The 20,326-nt window shown below is 28.9% G+C and overlaps 1 protein-coding gene and 1 non-coding gene across 2 annotated transcripts; both read left to right on the top strand.

Annotated features, from left to right (window-relative positions):
• The first annotated feature begins 2,472 nt into the window (after positions 1-2,472).
• Trnat-ugu (transfer RNA threonine (anticodon UGU)) lies at positions 2,473-2,545 on the top strand. Its single transcript has one exon. It is a non-coding gene; the product is annotated as a tRNA-Thr (tRNA).
• Positions 2,546-12,180: 9,635 nt separating this feature from the next.
• LOC126845850 (elongation of very long chain fatty acids protein 7-like) lies at positions 12,181-18,937 on the top strand. The gene is made up of 8 exons (XM_050584839.1): positions 12,181-12,387; positions 14,427-14,534; positions 14,633-14,823; positions 16,324-16,413; positions 16,528-16,584; positions 17,133-17,238; positions 17,863-17,999; positions 18,067-18,937. The coding sequence occupies exons 2-8, from the start codon at positions 14,447-14,449 to the stop codon at positions 18,241-18,243; spliced, it is 846 nt and encodes a 281-aa protein (XP_050440796.1). The 5' UTR covers positions 12,181-12,387; positions 14,427-14,446; the 3' UTR covers positions 18,244-18,937.
• The last annotated feature ends 1,389 nt before the right edge of the window (positions 18,938-20,326 follow it).

The following is a 20,326-nucleotide window of genomic DNA, read 5'->3' as shown; positions in this document are numbered from 1 at the left end:
TTTTTTTTATACTTAGCTACATTACTTCTATCGTGTATTTAGATTTATTAATTTATTATTGGCGGCTTGTTCCATAAAAAATGTGTTGTCTGAAGAGTGAAGTGCCTAAGCTTTTTGATTTTAATCAAACACGTCGATGTGGATTTTTTTTTTTTACTCTTGAAAACCAACTTAAAACGCTGTACGATTTTTTTCTGTCGAAAGTTGAATGGATTCTTTTATTATTCTTTTTTTTTTTTTTAATAAACAATAACATATAATATTAAAAGCGATTAATAAATAAAGCTTCTTGATGGAAAGTAACTGAATATCGTTTGTAGAACTTTTAAATTCCAACACGAGCGTTTTTTTCTTCTACTGACCTTAAGGTTAAACAATAAACATTATCATTTTAATTAAGAATTTCTAACTTTATCTCACTTGTAATCTATTAATACAATTACTTAGCAAGTGTCACAATATTGTTATTTATTAATAATATATTATTATATTAGGTCCCCCGCATCGTTATGGAAGCATGTCCCACACATTGTACTCGTATATTATTATGTGCACTATCAAATTAGACTTTTCCTTGCTAGATATAATCGACTGCTTCGCGGTAGACAATTGACAAGCCCAGAAATATCATGTGTTATACCTATAAAAAAAAATAAAAAAAAGGAGTCTTATTACAAAATTCACCACGGGGTGGTTCCAGAATCGAAACAAAGTATCTATTATTTTTACTCGAAGTAATGGGCAATGGTATGTTGAGACTAGACTGTATTTTTAGCGGCTTCGGTTCCAAGCATAAAAAAAAGAATAATTTGATCAGGATAACCTAACAGGATACAACCTTGCTTAATAAAGTTATACATATAGTACATGCATGGCAAATTTTTTAGGAGATGTAATAAAACTTGAATTATAATTTACTGGAGGCTTAATTTAAAGCTATCCTAAAATATTTCACAACAGATATTGTTGAAATTATGAGTTGTTCGATGTTAGGAATAAAGCTAATGTTCAGATATTTTTCGTATATAATATTCGCAGAATTTCGGCTAAACTTGCGTAATGTTTTATTTATCAAGTTTAATCTACACGAGATTGCACTTCCTCTTAAACATATTTTTTCTTATGGTTTATATAACTGTATGATAATAGGTGTAAGATATCTGACTATATATTATTCTCTATTTCTATTATGTTCACTTCCTTGATATTTGTATAATACATTCAACGGTCGATTATTTGTCGATGAAAACTAATAATGTAAAAACGAATTTATTACCTTAACACAGCATGCATTTACCTCAATAAAAACACAATAAATGACTAAATGCCACTGACCGCAGTTGGTACTATAAGGAACTGCGACTATAGAAGTTCGCAATTCCCCGTTACTCATTATCATAAAAAAATAGCAGCTCCTAATAAACCTTATTAGCATACAAAAATATTACTTATTAATTATTTGTACACAACGCATTATAGTCACAGCTATTTCAGTGATATCATTTGAAGTTAACATTGTTGAACATACTTTTATGACTATTTGACATTTTAGCGATATTAGTTGGTGAACTTTAGAACATCTACAAATGTAGATTATGATTATTTTTACAAATACGAAATCCCCAATAAGTAGTCAAAGAAACAGAGTTACTGGCGGGTGAATTGAACCAATAGATGTATTTTGGTTTTTTCAAAGTATCATCAAGTGTTCCGTGATTGATCCATTAATTTTGTCGTATCATTCAATTGTTCATTTTTTTTAAATTTTAACACCCACGTAAATAGTAAATGTATACAATTTTGTGTGTAATATTCCAAGTACGGTTATGTGTATACGTCTTTACATCATTCATGTATGTTGAGTTGCATCTAAAGTCTAAACGCCAGGCTTAAAAAAAAAAAAAAACTATTGCGATTTAATCTAAGCATACCTAAATAATTTATTAATCTATACTTGAACGTCGTTTGTAAGAAAATTTTTAAAAATACTTGTTTTTAGCAAATTTACGTTTTAGTAAAATATTTTTTTATAAGGGTTTATGATAAGATTTTAATTTAGCTCAAAATTGGTCTCTGAAACCTGAAGTTTTTTGGTAGTCTGTACTAAGTAAGTACAGACTACCAGTACTACTATAGTTTTTGACAAATATTTTTTTTTCATTCTTTATCAAATACAAGCTACTGACTGTTGATATAAAATCCTTTTCCCTAATGCACGTATTTTAATTATATTTAGTTTTAATAATTTAACGTAAAAACCAGATTTTAGACAAAATCAAAGTGTTACCCATGATAATTAATAGTTTATCGTTTACATATCAAAAGTTCAAATTTGTCGTGGTAATTAAATAAACTAACAGATCAGAAGTAGGTGTATAACAAATGATATTTCTATACAAATACATAATATTAAGGTATTTTTATAAAAATGTTTCATTATTATTCATGAGTTTAGCCCATGTGAGCCATCAGGCCTCCATAGCTCAGTGGTTAGAGCACTGGTCTTGTAAACCAGGGGTCGAGAGTTCGATTCTCTTTGGAGGCATTTCTTTTTTGCTTTTTTTTTCTATACCAGATATAATTATTTCGTACTTTTTGCCTTCGGTATATTGAAATAAAGTCCTACGCTTTATGTTAAATAACTTTCACTAATTAACAGTTGTAGTATTATATCTATTTAATTCATAATAACTAGACAACATTTTTTTTTTTGGTTCTTAAGTTTGTAAAAACAATACCTCAGTATACCTCACTGAACTCAATATATTGTATAGAGAATGTAAAACCCAGGGCCGGATTACGGTTATAAACTTTTTTTTTATAATATTTAGATTTAGCAATTTTTATATGATAATATAATATATTATTAAAATACGTATTTGTGTATTTTAGTATCGTAACAATTGACAACACGTTACTTTCGTTAAAATTTTTTTTTTATTTATTAGTAAAAAATTATTTATGTAAAACATAGGTATTATGTTATAATATTTAGCTTCTGCTTTTTGATAGATAACTAACAAACATTTGTACCTATATTTATTGATAAAAAAAACTATTGTGTTTTTTATTTTGACATTGAATACTTAAAAAATATGCAGACATTACAAATATGTTACAAATGTAACAATGCAACAACTCTACTGGATATTATCTGATGATTTGTCAGTTATTTCTGTGGCAGTAGCAGTTGATGCTTCTAATGGTACTATTGATGGTATCAAAGTAACAATTAAACAAATGATAACTCAATTTTTCACAATTTTGTTTTTAACCCCCTCCCAACTTAATTTTTTTTGATAGCAACTTTTGAAACTTAACTGATAACGTATATATTTTATTAACTTTTTAAATTGAGAATAATATAGATATTAACAATGTTGACTGGTCGATAACTAGTTTCGAAAACCATTTTTAAAGTTTTAAGAGTTTTAAAGTTAGGATGGGAGGGGAAGATACATAAAGATACAAAAAATCAAAAATCTGTTTCCTACACAACCTAGTAAAGTTGCCAAAAAACCGTGTATTTTTACAAAATAAAAATCAGACTAAGTAGTCGAAATTTTGTATGGCTTTCTGGTCTAAAAATGTCAAAAAAATAGACCGCATGATATCCCCTAAGCTAAAATTATTGTTAAATCGACGTTTTTTGATTGAATGTAAATTCTGCTTGTTATTTAAAAGTGCTAGTAAACGATTCGTTTAACGCAGGCCAAGAAGAGAACATCATTTTAAGGAACATACCTGTTATTTTCACTAGATCACTGGCATGATCTTGATATTAAATTTTATAAACTGATTGGGTTCATTAATGCTATTTAATTTAATTTAGGCGAATGATTGAATTTCCATGAAAACTGTTGAAAAAATGTGAATGTTCGGATGTGTACTACAAAATTATTAAGATATAGGTGTAAATGGTAAAACTCGCATGTAGTTTTATTTAGGGCGGCACTGAGTTTGACCAATATGTGTGATGAAAAAAATACTTCTTCTAATGTATAGGTGTAAAATTTGTAATATTTGTATTTTTGTAATATTTGATTTTATTTGTAATATTTGTTCGTAAAAATAAACTAAAATAAGAACGAAGTGTATGATAAAACGTTAGATACGTGCAATAACGTAGTAAATTAAAAAGGCAAATTTACCAGTTTAGTTAGTTTTAACATACAAGGTTAAAACAACTTGCTTCTACGATTTGAACATATGATATAGGCGTATTATATAAAAGGTCATCATTCATAAATATAATAACGATTTTTAATAATTTTCAATCGATGCGCATGATTAATTTTTTAAGACAAATGATTTAAAGCAATCAAAAAAATGTTGACTAATTTCAATAGTAATTAAAATTATTGTACGCTCATATTTTGTTATATTATTATGAATGTTTATTGTTTCCTTCTTATCTTTGACAGGCTTAAAACGCTATACAATTTTGGTTTATTATAATTTAAACAAACTATATACGATTCAAATTAGATTTTGATATAGTGTTTATTTTTATACTTTTTGAAGCTAACCTTTTGACACTCACAATCACATACATTTTTATTCGAATTTAAACATTTTGGTTTTGACAACTTACTTTTTGACTTAGAGAAAGAACTTATTTTTAGTAATTTTTATAATTATAATATTAGTAGTAATATTTTTCTTTTAAAAAAAAGATAGATAATATTCTTATAATTATTGTTTTACTTTGTTTTGTGTACACTCTTCTTTTGCCCAAATAGGCATTAATTAATTAAATACAAATAAAAAGTATCGTTTTTAACTAAACTATTTTGTTTTAATTTTAATCATAAAAACGTAGGATATCGTTTAGAATATCCAGTAGGATTCAAAATTATGCGTTATTATTTATTACCCAATACTAACCCAATTATCTAAAAAAAGTTTTATACATTTCTATAATTTTGTTTGTATTTTTTTATGTATTATATATTGATTAGATTTTATTTTAAACGACTATTAAATCATAATGAAACGTTTTCTGAGGCGTTTTCAAGAAAATCTGGGTTGCAATCATAACGAGTAGGTATTGGAGACAAATATTGCGAAGAACTGGATTAATTTTTATAAATAATTGTATTTATCACTTTATGACGAAACAAAGTTATAATAGGGGACATGGCGTGGCGCAGTGGACACCTCTGCTGTCAAGCAGCCGTATTTGAGGTTAAGCTGTGTCCATGTTGCTTGATACCAGATGGGTGACCGACCGGGGTTTTTAGATAACATTATGTTAAACAAATTAGAGTTAACTTGGCTTGGCCTAAAGTTATTTTCCTAAGAAAGGTATTACGTATTATTTATATTTTAACAGCTTGCGTACGAGGTCGCAACACCGCGGGATACATTTTTATGTCTCGTTTTGCGGAGCACCGTCCGCTCCTTTTTATCCGCCTCGATTCCGAAGCCTTGATACCATTCGAAATATTTTCGTTGCTAACCCAAAATAAACACTTGGTTTGTGACAATATGGTAACCACGGTACTCGAATGGCAGGTGATGATTATTTTTATGTTGTGGCCAAAAGTTTTTTAATAATAATTGGCCTTAATCAATTTATTGGCAAAACATTTACTTGGCTAGTAATTCATTAACCATTCATTTAAGTTTGTTCGTTGTGAAAACAACACATAATTAAAAAAATTTAACATCCTCTCCCCATCCTCATCACTACCCCAACCCCATCCCTACGCCAACCCTATCCTCATCCTCATCCTCGACCTCGACCTCATGCTCATCCTCGCCTCATCTTTGACCTCATCGTTATCCACTACCTTGTCCTCATCCCCATTCCCACCCTTATCCTTATAACCACCCCCACCCTAACCCCATTCCCACCCCATCCCTCATCTCTTATCTCTTATCTCTATTATCTTATCAGATATATCAGCTGATTTTTTCGTTATGATAACAGGGGTCGGTTTTTCCGTTTATGTGCCAAAGCAAAGACATAAAAATGTCAATATAAAAGAAACTTTTATTAATTATCTCTTATCGCTCTTCCTTATCTTTATCTCTCTTATTTTATCAGATAAATCAGCTGTTATTTTTCGTTATGACAACCGGTGCCATTTTCCGTGTGTGTGCCATGGCAAAGACATAAAAACGTCAAATATAATAGGTATATAATATCATCTTCTTCTTCTTCTTCGGGCAAACGGCCGCTAGGACCATCCCGTCAAACACCCCTTAGGTTGTTTGAGTCCTGAACGTTAGTTTTTTTTACAAGGCAGGGTCGTTAGCTCTGCGCTTAACCCCCAATTTGGAGGGCCAGTCTACTCCAACCAATTAAGGTCAAAGTAGAGAGAACTGGACCAGCTAATTTTAGCCAGTCCAGTTCATAGCTCGGGGCCCCGGGTTCGCCATACCCGTCACGCTAGATTAGCGTTCCCCTGAGGGAAATATTATAATATATAATATTATACTAAGTGAAAAATAATCACTGTATGCCTAATATAATTACGTATTATTGAATCTCTTTAAACTATCCAATTCCATGGTAATAAATATTACAAAGCCATTAAAATACACTAGTATTGTATCTGAATTTTTGTATTTTATATATAATGAGATCTAGCGTAAGATAGTATTATGTCGTTAAGAGAACGTGACGCCTTCCCAATTTTAGGTGTTTAGATTAACTAAACGATTAACTGTCCTATTATTTGTTCGAACGGTTCAAATTTAAAGAATGTCTGATTATATATTATAATAATATAATATAATATTATGAATACAATAATCAATACAATACATTAACTTCCAAAGCATTATTATCGTTTTATGTATATGTAGTGTTAATTGTTACTCTTACACTTTTTAAGTAACAAAAAAATGTCATAACATTTGTAAGTTAAAACACTTTTATAATTAGACCAATTTATCAAAACCATAATGTCAATTTGTAATATTATTTTGCCAGTTATAGTAATATAGTATAAGAGATACATTTTCATTTAGCTATTAGTTTCCAAAATTATGTTATTTGACCTTGTGATGTACAGTTACATCAGCTACATCTATGAAGTCATCTACAATAATAAAGCGAGTGTTTTACTTTAGATTAAGAAATAACTATATGCGTGAGCATTTGGTAACGACTAAAGACAAATAAAATGAATGCCTTTATACTTATTTTGATAAACAAAGTCATAATATAATACAATATACTATACATAGATGAGTTTTCAAGCTCAAGGATAACACAAACGACAGACCACTTACAGAAACTACAGATAACAATATATTTATGGTCGTAAATTACTACACTAATCATGTTTATCATCTGATATTGAATCCTTATTATTTGTATTATTATTATATGGGTCATTAAAATCTATGCTAAGCATGGGATAACTAAAGGGCTGTAAAAGTTCTAAAACGATTAGAAGGGATTCACAAAAACAAACACTACCTACACTGCTTATCTCCTATTACTTCCCTGCAATACTCCGTGTTTATTAATAACACTTTATAAAGCCAACTGTTAAATTACTATAGAATAATGTTAGCTGTCATTTTTTTCCAAATTAGGTAATTTACGATATTATAAAGCTATTTATGGATAGTGTATCAATGACATTTGATCGAGAAATGCTTCCTTTGTTACCTAAAAACTTTATTTTTTAAAAATATATTAATATGTTTTTAATTAAGGCTTTACGACAAATGGTGAGGAACCGATTTTTCCTTTCCTATCCCCCTGAATACTTCTAGGTGAATCTCTTAATTTTTTTGAAATCTTTAGCTTGCAATTGTTAAAATTATTTTATGATCATATAATTTTGCGTAAACATAATATAATTTTGACACATGGGAAGTGATTCGCACTTGCGTAATTTCCTTATTGGATTTTCCATAGTCACTGTCAATAAACTTTCAATTGTGAACCATAACATAGTAAATATTCGTTTTCAAATGCGAAAATTGTGTGTAAATGTTCACAGGTTGTTGGAAATAATTAGGTTACATAAAGGACAACGAACCTTCAGTAGTAAAAGTGTCCTTCCGGCTATTGTCATCGCTAAAATAAACTACGGTTGAGTAAAGGAGTAATTATAAGACACGTGACCCCTGGGCATAGAATTAATGAAAATATATTTTTAAAAATGTTGAGTGAAGTAATACGTAAAATCACGACTTAAATATACTAGGTTATTGATTATTATATTATCAATTCACAGTGTTAGGGTACATCATTGTTTTTTTAAAAATAAATAAATACAATATAATACCTTTAAAAAACAAATGAATTTAATTGGCTGACCCTTAACGCTGCCATTTTTTATTTTTATCATCGAAAATTTAGATGGTAGTAGAGATACAATAACCTAGTATATTTAAGGCATGCAAAAAATAATATATACATTCACTAACACGGAACATATTTTTGGGTAATTACTAGTTACTTTGAAGACATACTTCTTTTTGACATCAATCATGTTTTAATTTCAAAATTATTGAGCACATTTATGTGAAACAGAAGAATTAAAAAGAAGTTATTAAAAACTTCTAATGTAAGTTTTAAAAACTAAAGTAGAGAAATAAAATACTACTTATTTTTATTTCTATAGCCATTTAATTTTTTTTCAGGCAACACAATTTTTATTTTTTGTTCTAGCGCAGAGGCTGATATGACAGACATTCATTTTTCATGTAATTGGATTATCATATCGTATAATTAAACAAATATTAAAGCGTGTTTGTAAATTGGCGAACAAAAAAAGTTCACTGGCACTATTCAATCAAAAACGTGACAAAATATATATTTGGCATATTATAACGCATGTCATGTATCTTAAAAATACTGATTTGCATGAGCAATTAACATTGCATCTTTATGTTAAGATCCGGTATGGTTTGCTAGTCAATCCAGTCTGGCCACTTATAGTTAGCTCCCACCAGTTTGGCAATTAACTGACGTAGCCTACAACCGGTCAGCCAGAGTAGAAACACTAAACATGTAGGACGTCGTGAAAATGCATTTTTTAATTTGCATTTAACTATAGTATATCTGTAATAATATGTATATTACTTATTAGTGATTTTTTATATATGCACTGAAAATATGCAATCTATTTATGCATCAACCACTTTGAAATAAGCAAAGCTTTACCGTATGAATAAATATCTAAATATTTTTTGTATTCATAGCTTTTGAAACTTGTAAAATTGCTACAATGTAATCATTGCAGAAATGTGAATAACTAACATTGTTATTTTATTGTGAACGGTATTGTACGTGCATTGTGCTAATAGAATATAAGCTTTTTGACATGGGTACGTCTTATAGCTGGGGGTCATTCTGAAAATGTGTCTATTAGTCTGTCACGTTTTGAGCGACATGGTATGTGTCACAGTGCTGACGTAATTATGGAGGGATTAAGTTATGAATATAAAATTAAGAATATCCACACTTCATGCAGATGCAGTTGCAGGATATAAGGATATATAAGAATTTATAAGGACATAACGATATATATTATAAGGATAGTCAAATGAATTTTGGTAGGTAGAACAACGGAAATTGATTTATGAGAAATCTTAAATATTGATAAATATTGCCAGTAAATCGATTAAAGCCAGATATTATAAATTGAGACTATACTATGAACATATATCGCAAAGAGATTATAGATCGGAAATAATTATATAATTATCAGAACAAATTTATGTATTGATGTATCTGCATGAAGTGTGGATACTCTTAACTAAGTTTATTCAGTTTTTATGTCATCAAATGGTTTATTATTAATTTTAAAGTGTTATTATTGAATAACATTACAGCACAACAGTTATTCAACTATATACAGTAAATAATAATATTTATTTATTTATTCGTATGGCAAGCTGCCAGAGGGGTGATAGAACTTTAGCCGTTTAAAGACGTTGCCCGGGGTACACCACGTGGAAGCGTTCTATCATTGTACCACCAATAATAGTATTAATAATACTATTAATATAAGTTAATCTGTATTTACAATTGTATAGATTGTAGAATTAAGGAATATTTGACATGACACTAATCTTAACTCCAGGACTAAAAGAGATATGTGAAGCGTGGTTGTTATTTTATTGTAGTTTTACTAACTTCTAAGTATAGCTATAAAATAAATATTAAAATGATCAATAAATTGATCAACTCATCTGGTTACCGAGCGGCTTGCTAAATGTTATTCTCGTTCGCCGTACTACAGATTAAAAATGTTTACTCTTTTAAGTTATAAAACTAAAGGTATTTAAAAAAAGTATGTAAAAGTAAAATATGGTATCTGTGGGTTTTCCGAATTGACTGTCTATACAAATTATGCAAATAAACTTATGCTGCGTAAAACAATTAATGAACGTACACGCAACCTAGTATCATTATATTATTATTTATGCTCATTACTGTATTTAATCTAATTTATTCGAATTTATATGAGTAACCAAAATTAATTTTTTTTTTTTTTTAGAAAAACAGAGTAATTTATTTATTTGATGACTAGTCAATTTTAAAGTAGTAAACACTCTAATTGTAAGATGCTAATAACTAATATAACATAAAATCTTTAAAAATAATTTCAATCTAGTTGAATGAAGAAAATTTATGAATGGATGGATTAAGTCACATTATTTTTTTTTTTCATATTACAACACAGTAATTTTTTTATAAAAACCAATTGGTTTTTATAAAAGTGTAATCGCATTTTTTCGTGGGAATTATTTTAAAAATATTATTAAGTATGCAAATAAACACGTGGTTGAGAGTAACGCCTACTATTGTTACTCAATTTGTTTTTTTTTTTTTGGTAATGGGTCTGTTATATGAAAAAAACACGCTAATTTATTCAGTTTTATGGATTCTCATCTCTCAATATTCCGAAAAACGTTTATTAATTTATATGTGCAGTGTATTCTTTTAAAGAAATAAAATAAAAACCCCATCAATGTAAATTGATACCTCCTGAGCTTCGTTCGTTAAGTGTACTCTATTTATGTGTAGGTAGTTAGTCTTGTTTGCAAAAAGGATACACGCTCTAACACAGTAAAATTTGTGAAATATGTTTTTTAGTGTTATGCACATTTCTTATTTTATCTTTCTTATTATTAATGGTGCCCTCGTTAAGGCGTTTCTCTTATTCTGAATGTGACGCGCTCACATTTTTATAACTATGTGCGTGTTATCGACATTTGTCAGTCCAGCTTGGAACAGATAAATCATTATTGTACTTAGTGAGAAAGGTAAATGTTTTGATACCGTCGTTATTACGTTTTTTTTTCCACATCTTTTATAATATATCCGTACTGATTAATTAGTTAACTGTGTCGATATTCGGCAGGCGACCTATGATTGCACAGGAGTTAGGATACACCTTATTTTGAAAACAAATGTTTGATTTTCCACATTGGGTAACGGAGCCCATGATCCCTACCTAAATACGCCTTCTGGTCATAGACGTTAATAAGATTTCAAATGTTTAATGTCATACAACAAATAAGGATTTGAATGTTATAATCATGACTGTGTTCAAACGAGGCGAAGGGTGAGTAACTTGGAAGAAGTTAACTAATGTAAATCTTATGGATGTGTAACCAAGAAAAGTCTGTTGCGTAGTCTTTTCAATCACACAAGTTCTAAGCTGTTCATATTTTGTTTTTATCCATAACAATTAACACCATCAGTATAATCCACAATGTAAAATCTTCCTCTTCGTCGTACTTTCCTGTACAAGTGACACCAGTCGACGGAACATGTTAATAGTATACGAATTTAGATTGTTAAAACCTAAGTGTTTCATTGAAAACCCCTACATAAATCCTCCTTAGTCTTGTATGTGGACGAGGTATTAGTTTTTGTTGCATAGCTTATTGTAACTGTTTCAGCAGTGAACGAAATTAACGACATGGTCAGTCGTCGGCAAACAGTTAAAATTTTTTATTACTATTCTTTGAACTGCCGGCGCAGACATACATACCTATAGGTACTTTAGACTGGACACCATAGTAACTTAGTTGTACCGTAGTAGGAAATCGAAAAATGATAATGATAACTACGGCTAGCATTCGTCAAGGGTATCCACGTGTATTTGTACTGCGGCAAAATTCAACAACTGGAATCGCCGGTTCTCTCAGTGGTGTTCACCTCGAAACTACAGTTCAAAGAAATCTAACGTAGCAAAAACATTTAACCCCGGCAATCATTATGATCACAAGTACTCAGTGGCATACACCGTTTCCTTTACCGGTGAATTTTAGGATCCGCCATCATTTGCAATATGATGGTAGTGACATAGTGATATCATAGTATATTACCGGAGAAATTCAAATTACATACAAATATTAACGAATAGCTGGCGCGAAACAGTTATTAGTTACTACATATTAGTAAGTACATTTTTTTGTCATATATTTATATATTTTGTATACATCATTTAAGCTAACCTTGCATGTTTCTGGGGGATAATATTATTATTTTTAACTGTATTTGCCAAGAAAAATATGGGCTCCAAAAGTCAACAAGTTCAATAAATAAATACTATTATACAATATAAAAAATGTTTGTTTTTTTTAAATTATTAACTAATAAATAAACAAACAAACTAAAATGTAATAAATAAAAACTATATAAATAATTGTTTGGTATTGTGTATCTATATGATCGTAGATAGATATGTGTAATTTGTGTGCCATCGATATGTATGTTTGCAATAGTAATTATACAATTTTACAGTCTAATAATATGGTCATTAATATTATAACATTTGTCTTTCAAACTTGCTATAACTAGTTTTAACAACCACTTAACAGTTACATTTTAATGTATGTATTCCAATTAAAGTGTTAGTTACTTTTTTATTGACCGAGTGTAAAATATACATATTAAGGTTTAAGCAATAATTTAGTTTTAGCAACATTAGGAATTATCTTAAATAGTATTATTTGCGTGAAACAACTTTGGTAGGTACATGCTCGTGCTATACTTTAATCGATCATCAGTTGTAATTTGTATTTTATTTATTTCTGATATTTTAATACAATTAACATCAAACCTGGTATTAATATTTTAATACATTATAATATATAATATATTTTATTATGTATGCGGAATGTAAGGCAGTGAAAAGCGACTGAGGGAGAATGCTAACGTTAAAACTAGAAAGAGGAGAAAACAATTTTTTTTTAGTGGGGAAGGGATATGAAGGGTTGTGACGAATTAAGCATAGATAATTAGAGTATGTAGTTCATACATAACGGATTTAGTGGTATAATTATGAACAATAAAACAAATTTTAATCCAGGGATTTTACAATTTGTGCAGTTTCAATAAGTAGCTATATATGTTTCTAAGTAGAATGTTCAATTGACATAATAATAATTATAACGCCTGACTTTTAAAGGTCAAGTTATAAACGTGGAAATCCAGCCTATGCGTTTGTAGATTTTTTAAAATAAATTTATGCTATTTATTACATTACTAGTTGCAATAATTTTAATTTGTATGATTTTACAAATATTTTAAACAATTTCAAGTTCTTTTAGTAGTAAATCAATTAGTTGAATATAAACTCTAAATTTAGTAGTCATCATAGTAATAAGATAAAATAAAATGGTTTTATTTTTTAACATTAACATTATGGAAAATAAGTCTTTACGAATTCTTCTTGGTAACTAGTAACACTATATCTGTCTGGTTGTAATTAAACAATTTTTTTATAAAACGTATAAGGCAGACAAAAAAAAAAGTAGTAAAGCCAAAATTTCTTGACTCTACTTTAAAAATGAATCGTAGATATACCAATCCGGTTGAAAAAATGACCTTGCGATCCTGTTGACATCTAAAAAACTGGATTTATATAAAACAAGTTTTTAGTTTTAAACTTGGTCTCAATAATACAGTATAATTTTAATAAGTATAGCTTTAAAAGGAAATGAACTGTATCTCCAAGGTGGTATTGTAAATGTAGTTACTTTTCTGTTGCCAGTTTTAATTGTACTGTCAAAAAGTATATTTTGTATTTTAAATAATAATCATTGATATAATATTTAGTTAATTAATATAATCCGAAAATGCAAAATTACCTTTAGCGAAGAAAAATGTATATTTTGGCTCCATTTTAGAATAATAGCCAAAAAAATGCTAAATAATATATTTAACTAAGTATATGTGTATATTATGTAGTTTGTTGTAAAGGGTGGGACAATAAAAAGAGCGATTTTCAAATGTATTTTAATAGGAAAATCGCTTTTTCTACTGCCCCGCTCTTTAGTACTAAAACTATAGTTAATAATTATCTTTAAAATCTCGTCGTTTTGCAATGTTATTAATAATGTTTCAAATTTAAAACTAGTATGATTAACATATTTTTAAAAAAGTTCCCAATAAATAAAAAATACTTTGTTGATTTGAATTTAATTATTTTTAGGTAACCTAACATAATCAGTCATGGCGAACACAAGCGTTTCCTCGGGAAACGTTTTCATCGATGCTAAAGACCTTTTCTTCGAAGTCTTTGAAAAAGAAGTAGTGCGCGGTTAGTATCATTGTCTAATAATATAATCAATCAGTATATATTTATACATTTATTGATAAAATATTAACTATTTCTTTTTTTTTAATATTTGATTTCAGATGAAGAAGTTGACAACTGGTTTTTAATAAATGCCCCATGGACAGTTTTCACTACGGTAGCATTATATTTAATATTCGTAATGAAAGTAGGTCCAGATTTCATGAAAGACCGAACGCCATACAAATTAAAAAGCATTATGCTTGTTTATAATCTCACACAAGTATTTTACAACGCTTTCTTGTTATATTGGGTAAGTTCAACATTTCAATTTCCATCTACGTACATAGGCGTAGCATAATTAATTCTATAGGGGAGGGAAGAGGGGCTACAACCATTAAAACAATTGTGAACATAGGACGTCTTGTAGGATTAATTGCCCCACTGCTGGCCCATATTCAAACCTAGCCGCCATTTGTTTATGCAATTATAAGCCACACGAGTTATACTTAACCAATATAAATTTTATATTTTATGTACATATGTGTACGCATAACATACACTATCTAACTGTCGTTCATAATATTGTAAATACTGAAATCTTATACATACTATATTATTTCTTTTATCTTGGTTATATTTGTTTGTTGACGTCTTGACGTTTACCATACACATCATCTACCCCCGCTCTCCTTGCTTTGAATAAATCTTATACATCATACAAGTCTGCTCAAATCACTTCAAAAACACTATAATAAATATGTTTATTATTAGTTATTCTTCTTCTTCCAGCTTTAAAGGCCATTGAGGCCCATTGCTGCAAAACAAATCTCTTTCCACCTGTCTCTGTTCAGAGATGCTTCAATAATATTATCTATCCCAAGTCGGTTTAGTTCCTTTTTACTTTTGTCCATCCATCTCTGTTCCGGTCTTCCAATCGGCCTCCTTCCCTGAGGAATCCGGTTTAATACATCATTTGCTATTGACTTAGCCCTAAGCACATTTCCAAGCCAACTCAGTCTTTTGTGGCGTATTTCCGCTATTATGTTTGGTTTTCCGAATAGTTGCTGCGGTTGTCGTTTGTGCTACTTAAAGTTAGTGCCTAAATATTTAAAATCATCCACCTCCTCAAACATATATCCTCCGACCTGTAGTCCAGTTGTATTTTCCTACCGAGATTCGCATGTATTTTGTTTTAACCTCGTTAATGTCGAGTCCCCGTTTTCTTGCACTTCGTTTCAGCAATTCCGTTGCTTTTTGAATGTCCTGCTCACTTTATTAGTTATTACTAACTTATAAAGTATACTCAGATTAACTTATCAAAGTTTACGACAAAAGATAATTTTGTGGATAGTTGGAAATTATATTATTAAAGTTTTCTTATTATTTTATTTAGTGTATTATTTAAAATAAAATAAAACGTTTTTAACTTTCTACCGTGAACGTAGAATATTGATATATATATATTTTCATAAGAGGGACTAAAGAAAATTTTGGGGGCTATAGCCTTCTTAGATCCCCCTCCCCTATTCTACGCCTATGAAGATAAACTCAGCACAACCTAACCGGTCGGTGGTTAATAAAATAACTGAATTATTTTAAACTATATTTGTAACACAATTCCAAGACAACTAACCACCACATTTAAAACTTTAATTTCAATAATATTAATTGCCACAATATACATTCTCTAGTAAATACTGACTAATTAGTTTATTGCCATATTAATTCGATTAGCAATGTTGTGTATTTTACTAATAATGTATTATAATGTATTATATTATTTGCTAATATGTTAATATGAATTTATTAGTTCTTTTTTACGCCGGGTGCATTGAGTTACTTGTATAATCATTCGTGTCATCCTCTTTCAAGACAAGAAGAGCCGTTCCTAAGTTTAGAGGTAAGTTAAAATAGTTAAGTTTAAAAACATCAATTAAAAAAGCATTTAACAAAATGCACTATCATTAATTGAATACTTAAATTGACTGTATGTTATTTTTTATTTGATTTATAGTTAAACAAAGGATCTTGGTTCTACTTTTTCTCTAAAGTGATTGATTTATTAGATACGGTAAGTGTATTATTTTGTATAATGTACTGCCCTAACGTGCATATAAAATAGATATTCAAGAAATATTTAATATCTAATAATTAAAAAAAATTATATTTACTTTTTAATCGATCTATTCTTAAACGAATCAAAAAGTACTAAGTTTAAATTTTTTTTAACAAATAAATATTTTTTATCTCATTTTGAAGAATTTTACAAAAAAGTATACATACAAATAAACTCTACAACAAGTTGTAGGTACTTAATGTTTTCAACTAATATCTTTGTATATTAAATAGGTTTTTATAAAACTAAAATTACTAATTATTAATTAATTAGACATTTTATAAGAAATTTTTTAGTGCAAAAGCATATTATCTGCATAATAGTAATTTTAATGAACTAAGTATTCGAACCGTTAACTCATGATAAAATATAATGTCATTGAGCCTTTCATGTTTATTTTATTTTTATAACAACTAGGCAACAAAGGTCCTACTTTAAAAATAAAGTATTATTATTATTTTGGCGTGAATGTAATGTTAATTGTTTTATTTAAAAAATTACAGGTGTTCTTTATTTTAAGAAAGAAAAATTCACAAGTATCATTATTACATGTCTATCATCATGCGAATATGGTTATTACTACTTGGATTCAATTAAGATTCTACAAAGGTGAGCATATTATTTAGTACTATCAATTTAAAAAAAAAATTCGAAAAAAGGGTATACTAGATTTATACCCAAAAATACTTTAATTTAATTGTAACGGGATGACGTTTTAGAGGAAATGACAGTTTTCAATAAATTTATTATTTTACTTAATACATGCTGTTAAAAAAGGCAATTTTTAATTTCTTAAAGTTAAAACAACGATCAATTTTTTCTTTGAATTATTTTGATTAAAGGATACATTATTTTCTTCAAAATAATGTCCTATTCCATTTTTAGTTGAAGCGATTTATTCTAAAACCATCATGGGAACAAATCTACTTAAGTCGGATCGTCGATATCGGCGAAATTTTGATTTTTACATATTCGTAATCAGCATGTAAAATACTATTAGTTAAAAAAAAAAGGGGGTGTCCGGTAAAGTAGATTTATACCCAAGTGGTAATTAAACTAAGGAATTATCGCCAGTTAATTTGTAAAAAGAAAGGATCCTCCGATTTTTCACACATCAAGTTTTCTTTGAATTTAAAATTTTTTTTTGTAATGGACAAGATAATTATGGTTTATTTAGTTTTCAGGTTCTAAAATTTCGTCTAATGTATTTCAAAATGTGTTTATAATTTTTAGGTCAAGAAGGACTTTTAGCTGGACTTCTTAACGTGTTTATCCATGTAATCATGTACTCCTATTACTTCTTGGCAGCTCTAGGCCCACATATGCAAAAGTATTTGTGGTGGAAGAAATATTTGACTCTTATGCAAATTGTAAGTATAAATAAATACGTTATTTGCAATGATTATTGCATTTTTAAAAACTCTTATCTTTTTTCAGACTCAATTCTTGATGATCTTGACGTGGTATGTCGGATTGTTTTCATTCCAGTGTGATTTCCCTAAAACCTACATTATATATTTGTCTTTCAATGTTTGTCTATTCTTATACTTGTTCACAATGTTCTATTTTAAAGCTTATGACAAAGACGAAAAAGCTAAAGTTAAAACTGGTTAAAGTATCTTAACGCAATACTTAAACTTGTTAACTTTGGGGGGAAGGTCTAAGTACACATATTTGTTTTTATAGTCTCTACAATTTTATTACCATTACAAATGATAATTAAATTCAAATTATAATTGTGATAAAATTATTATTTTATTAATGTTAATAGTAACTAGCCTATACAACAATTACAAAGTTTATTGTGATAGTATATTTTGTTACCAACATAATCTTAATATATTATAGATCATTAAAAAAAGTAAACTACATTTTTTAGAATTAAAAATGTTTTATAGAAGTGGTATACCAATAAATAGTCTAGCGACGGTAATTAATAAATTATAAATTAACTATCAGACATGATATTGACAGAGGATTGAGATCGAGGTTACTTAAAACTATTTTTAAAAACAAAACATTTCCATTGTGAATATTTTGTAATCATATTGAATATGTTTTTTTTTAATTGCGTAGATTTTCAGAATGCAATGAAGTATGAATCTTAATTAAAAATTGTAATATTGTAATTGATGTGTTCTGTCTTAAAATATCAACTTGTTAAACAATTTTTAGTTAAAAATATGTAATAATATAATATTGATAAATTGTATATACTATTTATCTTATTACTATATATTATATGTAATATATATGTTGTTTATTTTGTAAATAACAATATCAATGTATTAAACTTATATTGTAACGATTTATTATTTTCTTTATTACAATTTATAACTATTAATTCAATTGAAAAAATGTCACACCTAAAAATATTATAACTCATAAAACCCAGTTCCGCATCATTAATGTCTGCTGAAAGCCATGTCTCCGGGAGAATAAATATATCATAATTATTAAGTAAAGGGAGATTTGAGCATTAATCATGAGTTTTTGTCCGAAGTCCACGCACATTTTGATAAAAAAATTTTAAATTAATACTCGTGTTCGGATTAACATTATGATTTGTAGAAGCACGAGAGATTACTTTTAAACAACATAAATTCCCTAATAAAACTATTACATGTACTATAAGTATTTAAACAATTAATACAATTATCATAGAGTGAAAAATGCATACTAGAACAAGATGGGGCCAAGAAACCATTGAGGCTTTGACCTGGAATTGCAAGGCAGTTGACTAGTTTTTTTGTGTCAGAACAGGAACACCTCGAGTATAACGAATAACCCATCCTAGCTCGCTGGTTTCCCGCTTACGTCGAAGTTCATAACGCAGTTCATTCATATTGCGCCGTTGTACTTTTGTTTTATCCTCATCAACCCATATTGAACGCCAGACCTCCAAACTTCGGATTTTAGGCTTAGATCTAAGTATAGACAAAACGTCGTCTCTAGATTTCATTTCAATTATCAAAGGCCTTGGCTTAGAGCCACGTTTCCCAATACGACGAGTTTTAACAACTTTAACATTAACGGCTAGTTCCTTAAAAAATTGAGTGACAGTGTCAGAGTCCTTTACAGGATTATGATCAGTATTAATTGTATCAGGAACGTCGAACAGAATTAAGTTGTTGGCTCTAAGAATCCTCTTTTGTACTTCCACGATTGCGTCAGCATTGGATGAAAATTGTCCACTTTGCTTATTTTCAAGATCAGTAACTATTTTGTTTGGAGTAATTTAACATCAACCGTTAGCGCATCATTTGAGTAAAATCGGAATTAAGGTGGTCCAAAGATTTTTTGAATTCACTAAACAATTTATCGAATGAGCCCAACTTAATAACCACGTTTTTAATGCTGGCATCATGCGAAGAAACACTGTCCTTAATAGAAGATACCAGATTCCAAATGTCATTTAACGTTCTATCGGCATTTGGTAACTAGAATGGTCAATGGTGTTAAAATCAAGCTCAGTTATTACCAAATTCTGAAGCGAAGAGTCACGCAGATCACTAATCGTGGTGTCGCTGGGTGAGAGAACCCCGTTAGTGAAAATGTTAAATGAATTTACAATTAGCTAAACTAAGTAAGCGAACAAGAAAAAATAATTGATTCGTCCTCACTGTTATCACATATATTATGTGATAACATAATATATATTAAAACTTGGGATATAATAATTCAATCACGAATGATA

The sequence above is a fragment of the Adelges cooleyi genome, unplaced genomic scaffold, assembly GCF_023614345.1.
Source record: "Adelges cooleyi isolate 19-005CV unplaced genomic scaffold, UGA_ACOO_1.1 ACOO_flye_CR_arks_rails_tigmint_CR_PRNA_8, whole genome shotgun sequence".
In the NCBI taxonomy this organism is placed as follows: domain Eukaryota; kingdom Metazoa; phylum Arthropoda; class Insecta; order Hemiptera; family Adelgidae; genus Adelges; species Adelges cooleyi.
This window is presented reverse-complemented; position numbering and strand designations above follow the sequence as displayed.

What these genes read in the sequence shown, in the direction of transcription:
- LOC126845850 (XM_050584839.1), top strand. Translation starts at nt 14,447, where the DNA reads ATGGCGAACACAAGCGTTTCCTCGGGAAACGTTTTCATCGATGCTAAA. An exon ending in ACGCTTTCTTGTTATATTGG is followed by an intron (nt 14,824 to 16,323) that starts GTAAGTTCAACA and finishes TGAATTTATTAG; the next exon opens with TTCTTTTTTACGCCGGGTGC. An exon ending in TCAATTAAGATTCTACAAAG is followed by an intron (nt 17,239 to 17,862) that starts GTGAGCATATTA and finishes TATAATTTTTAG; the next exon opens with GTCAAGAAGGACTTTTAGCT.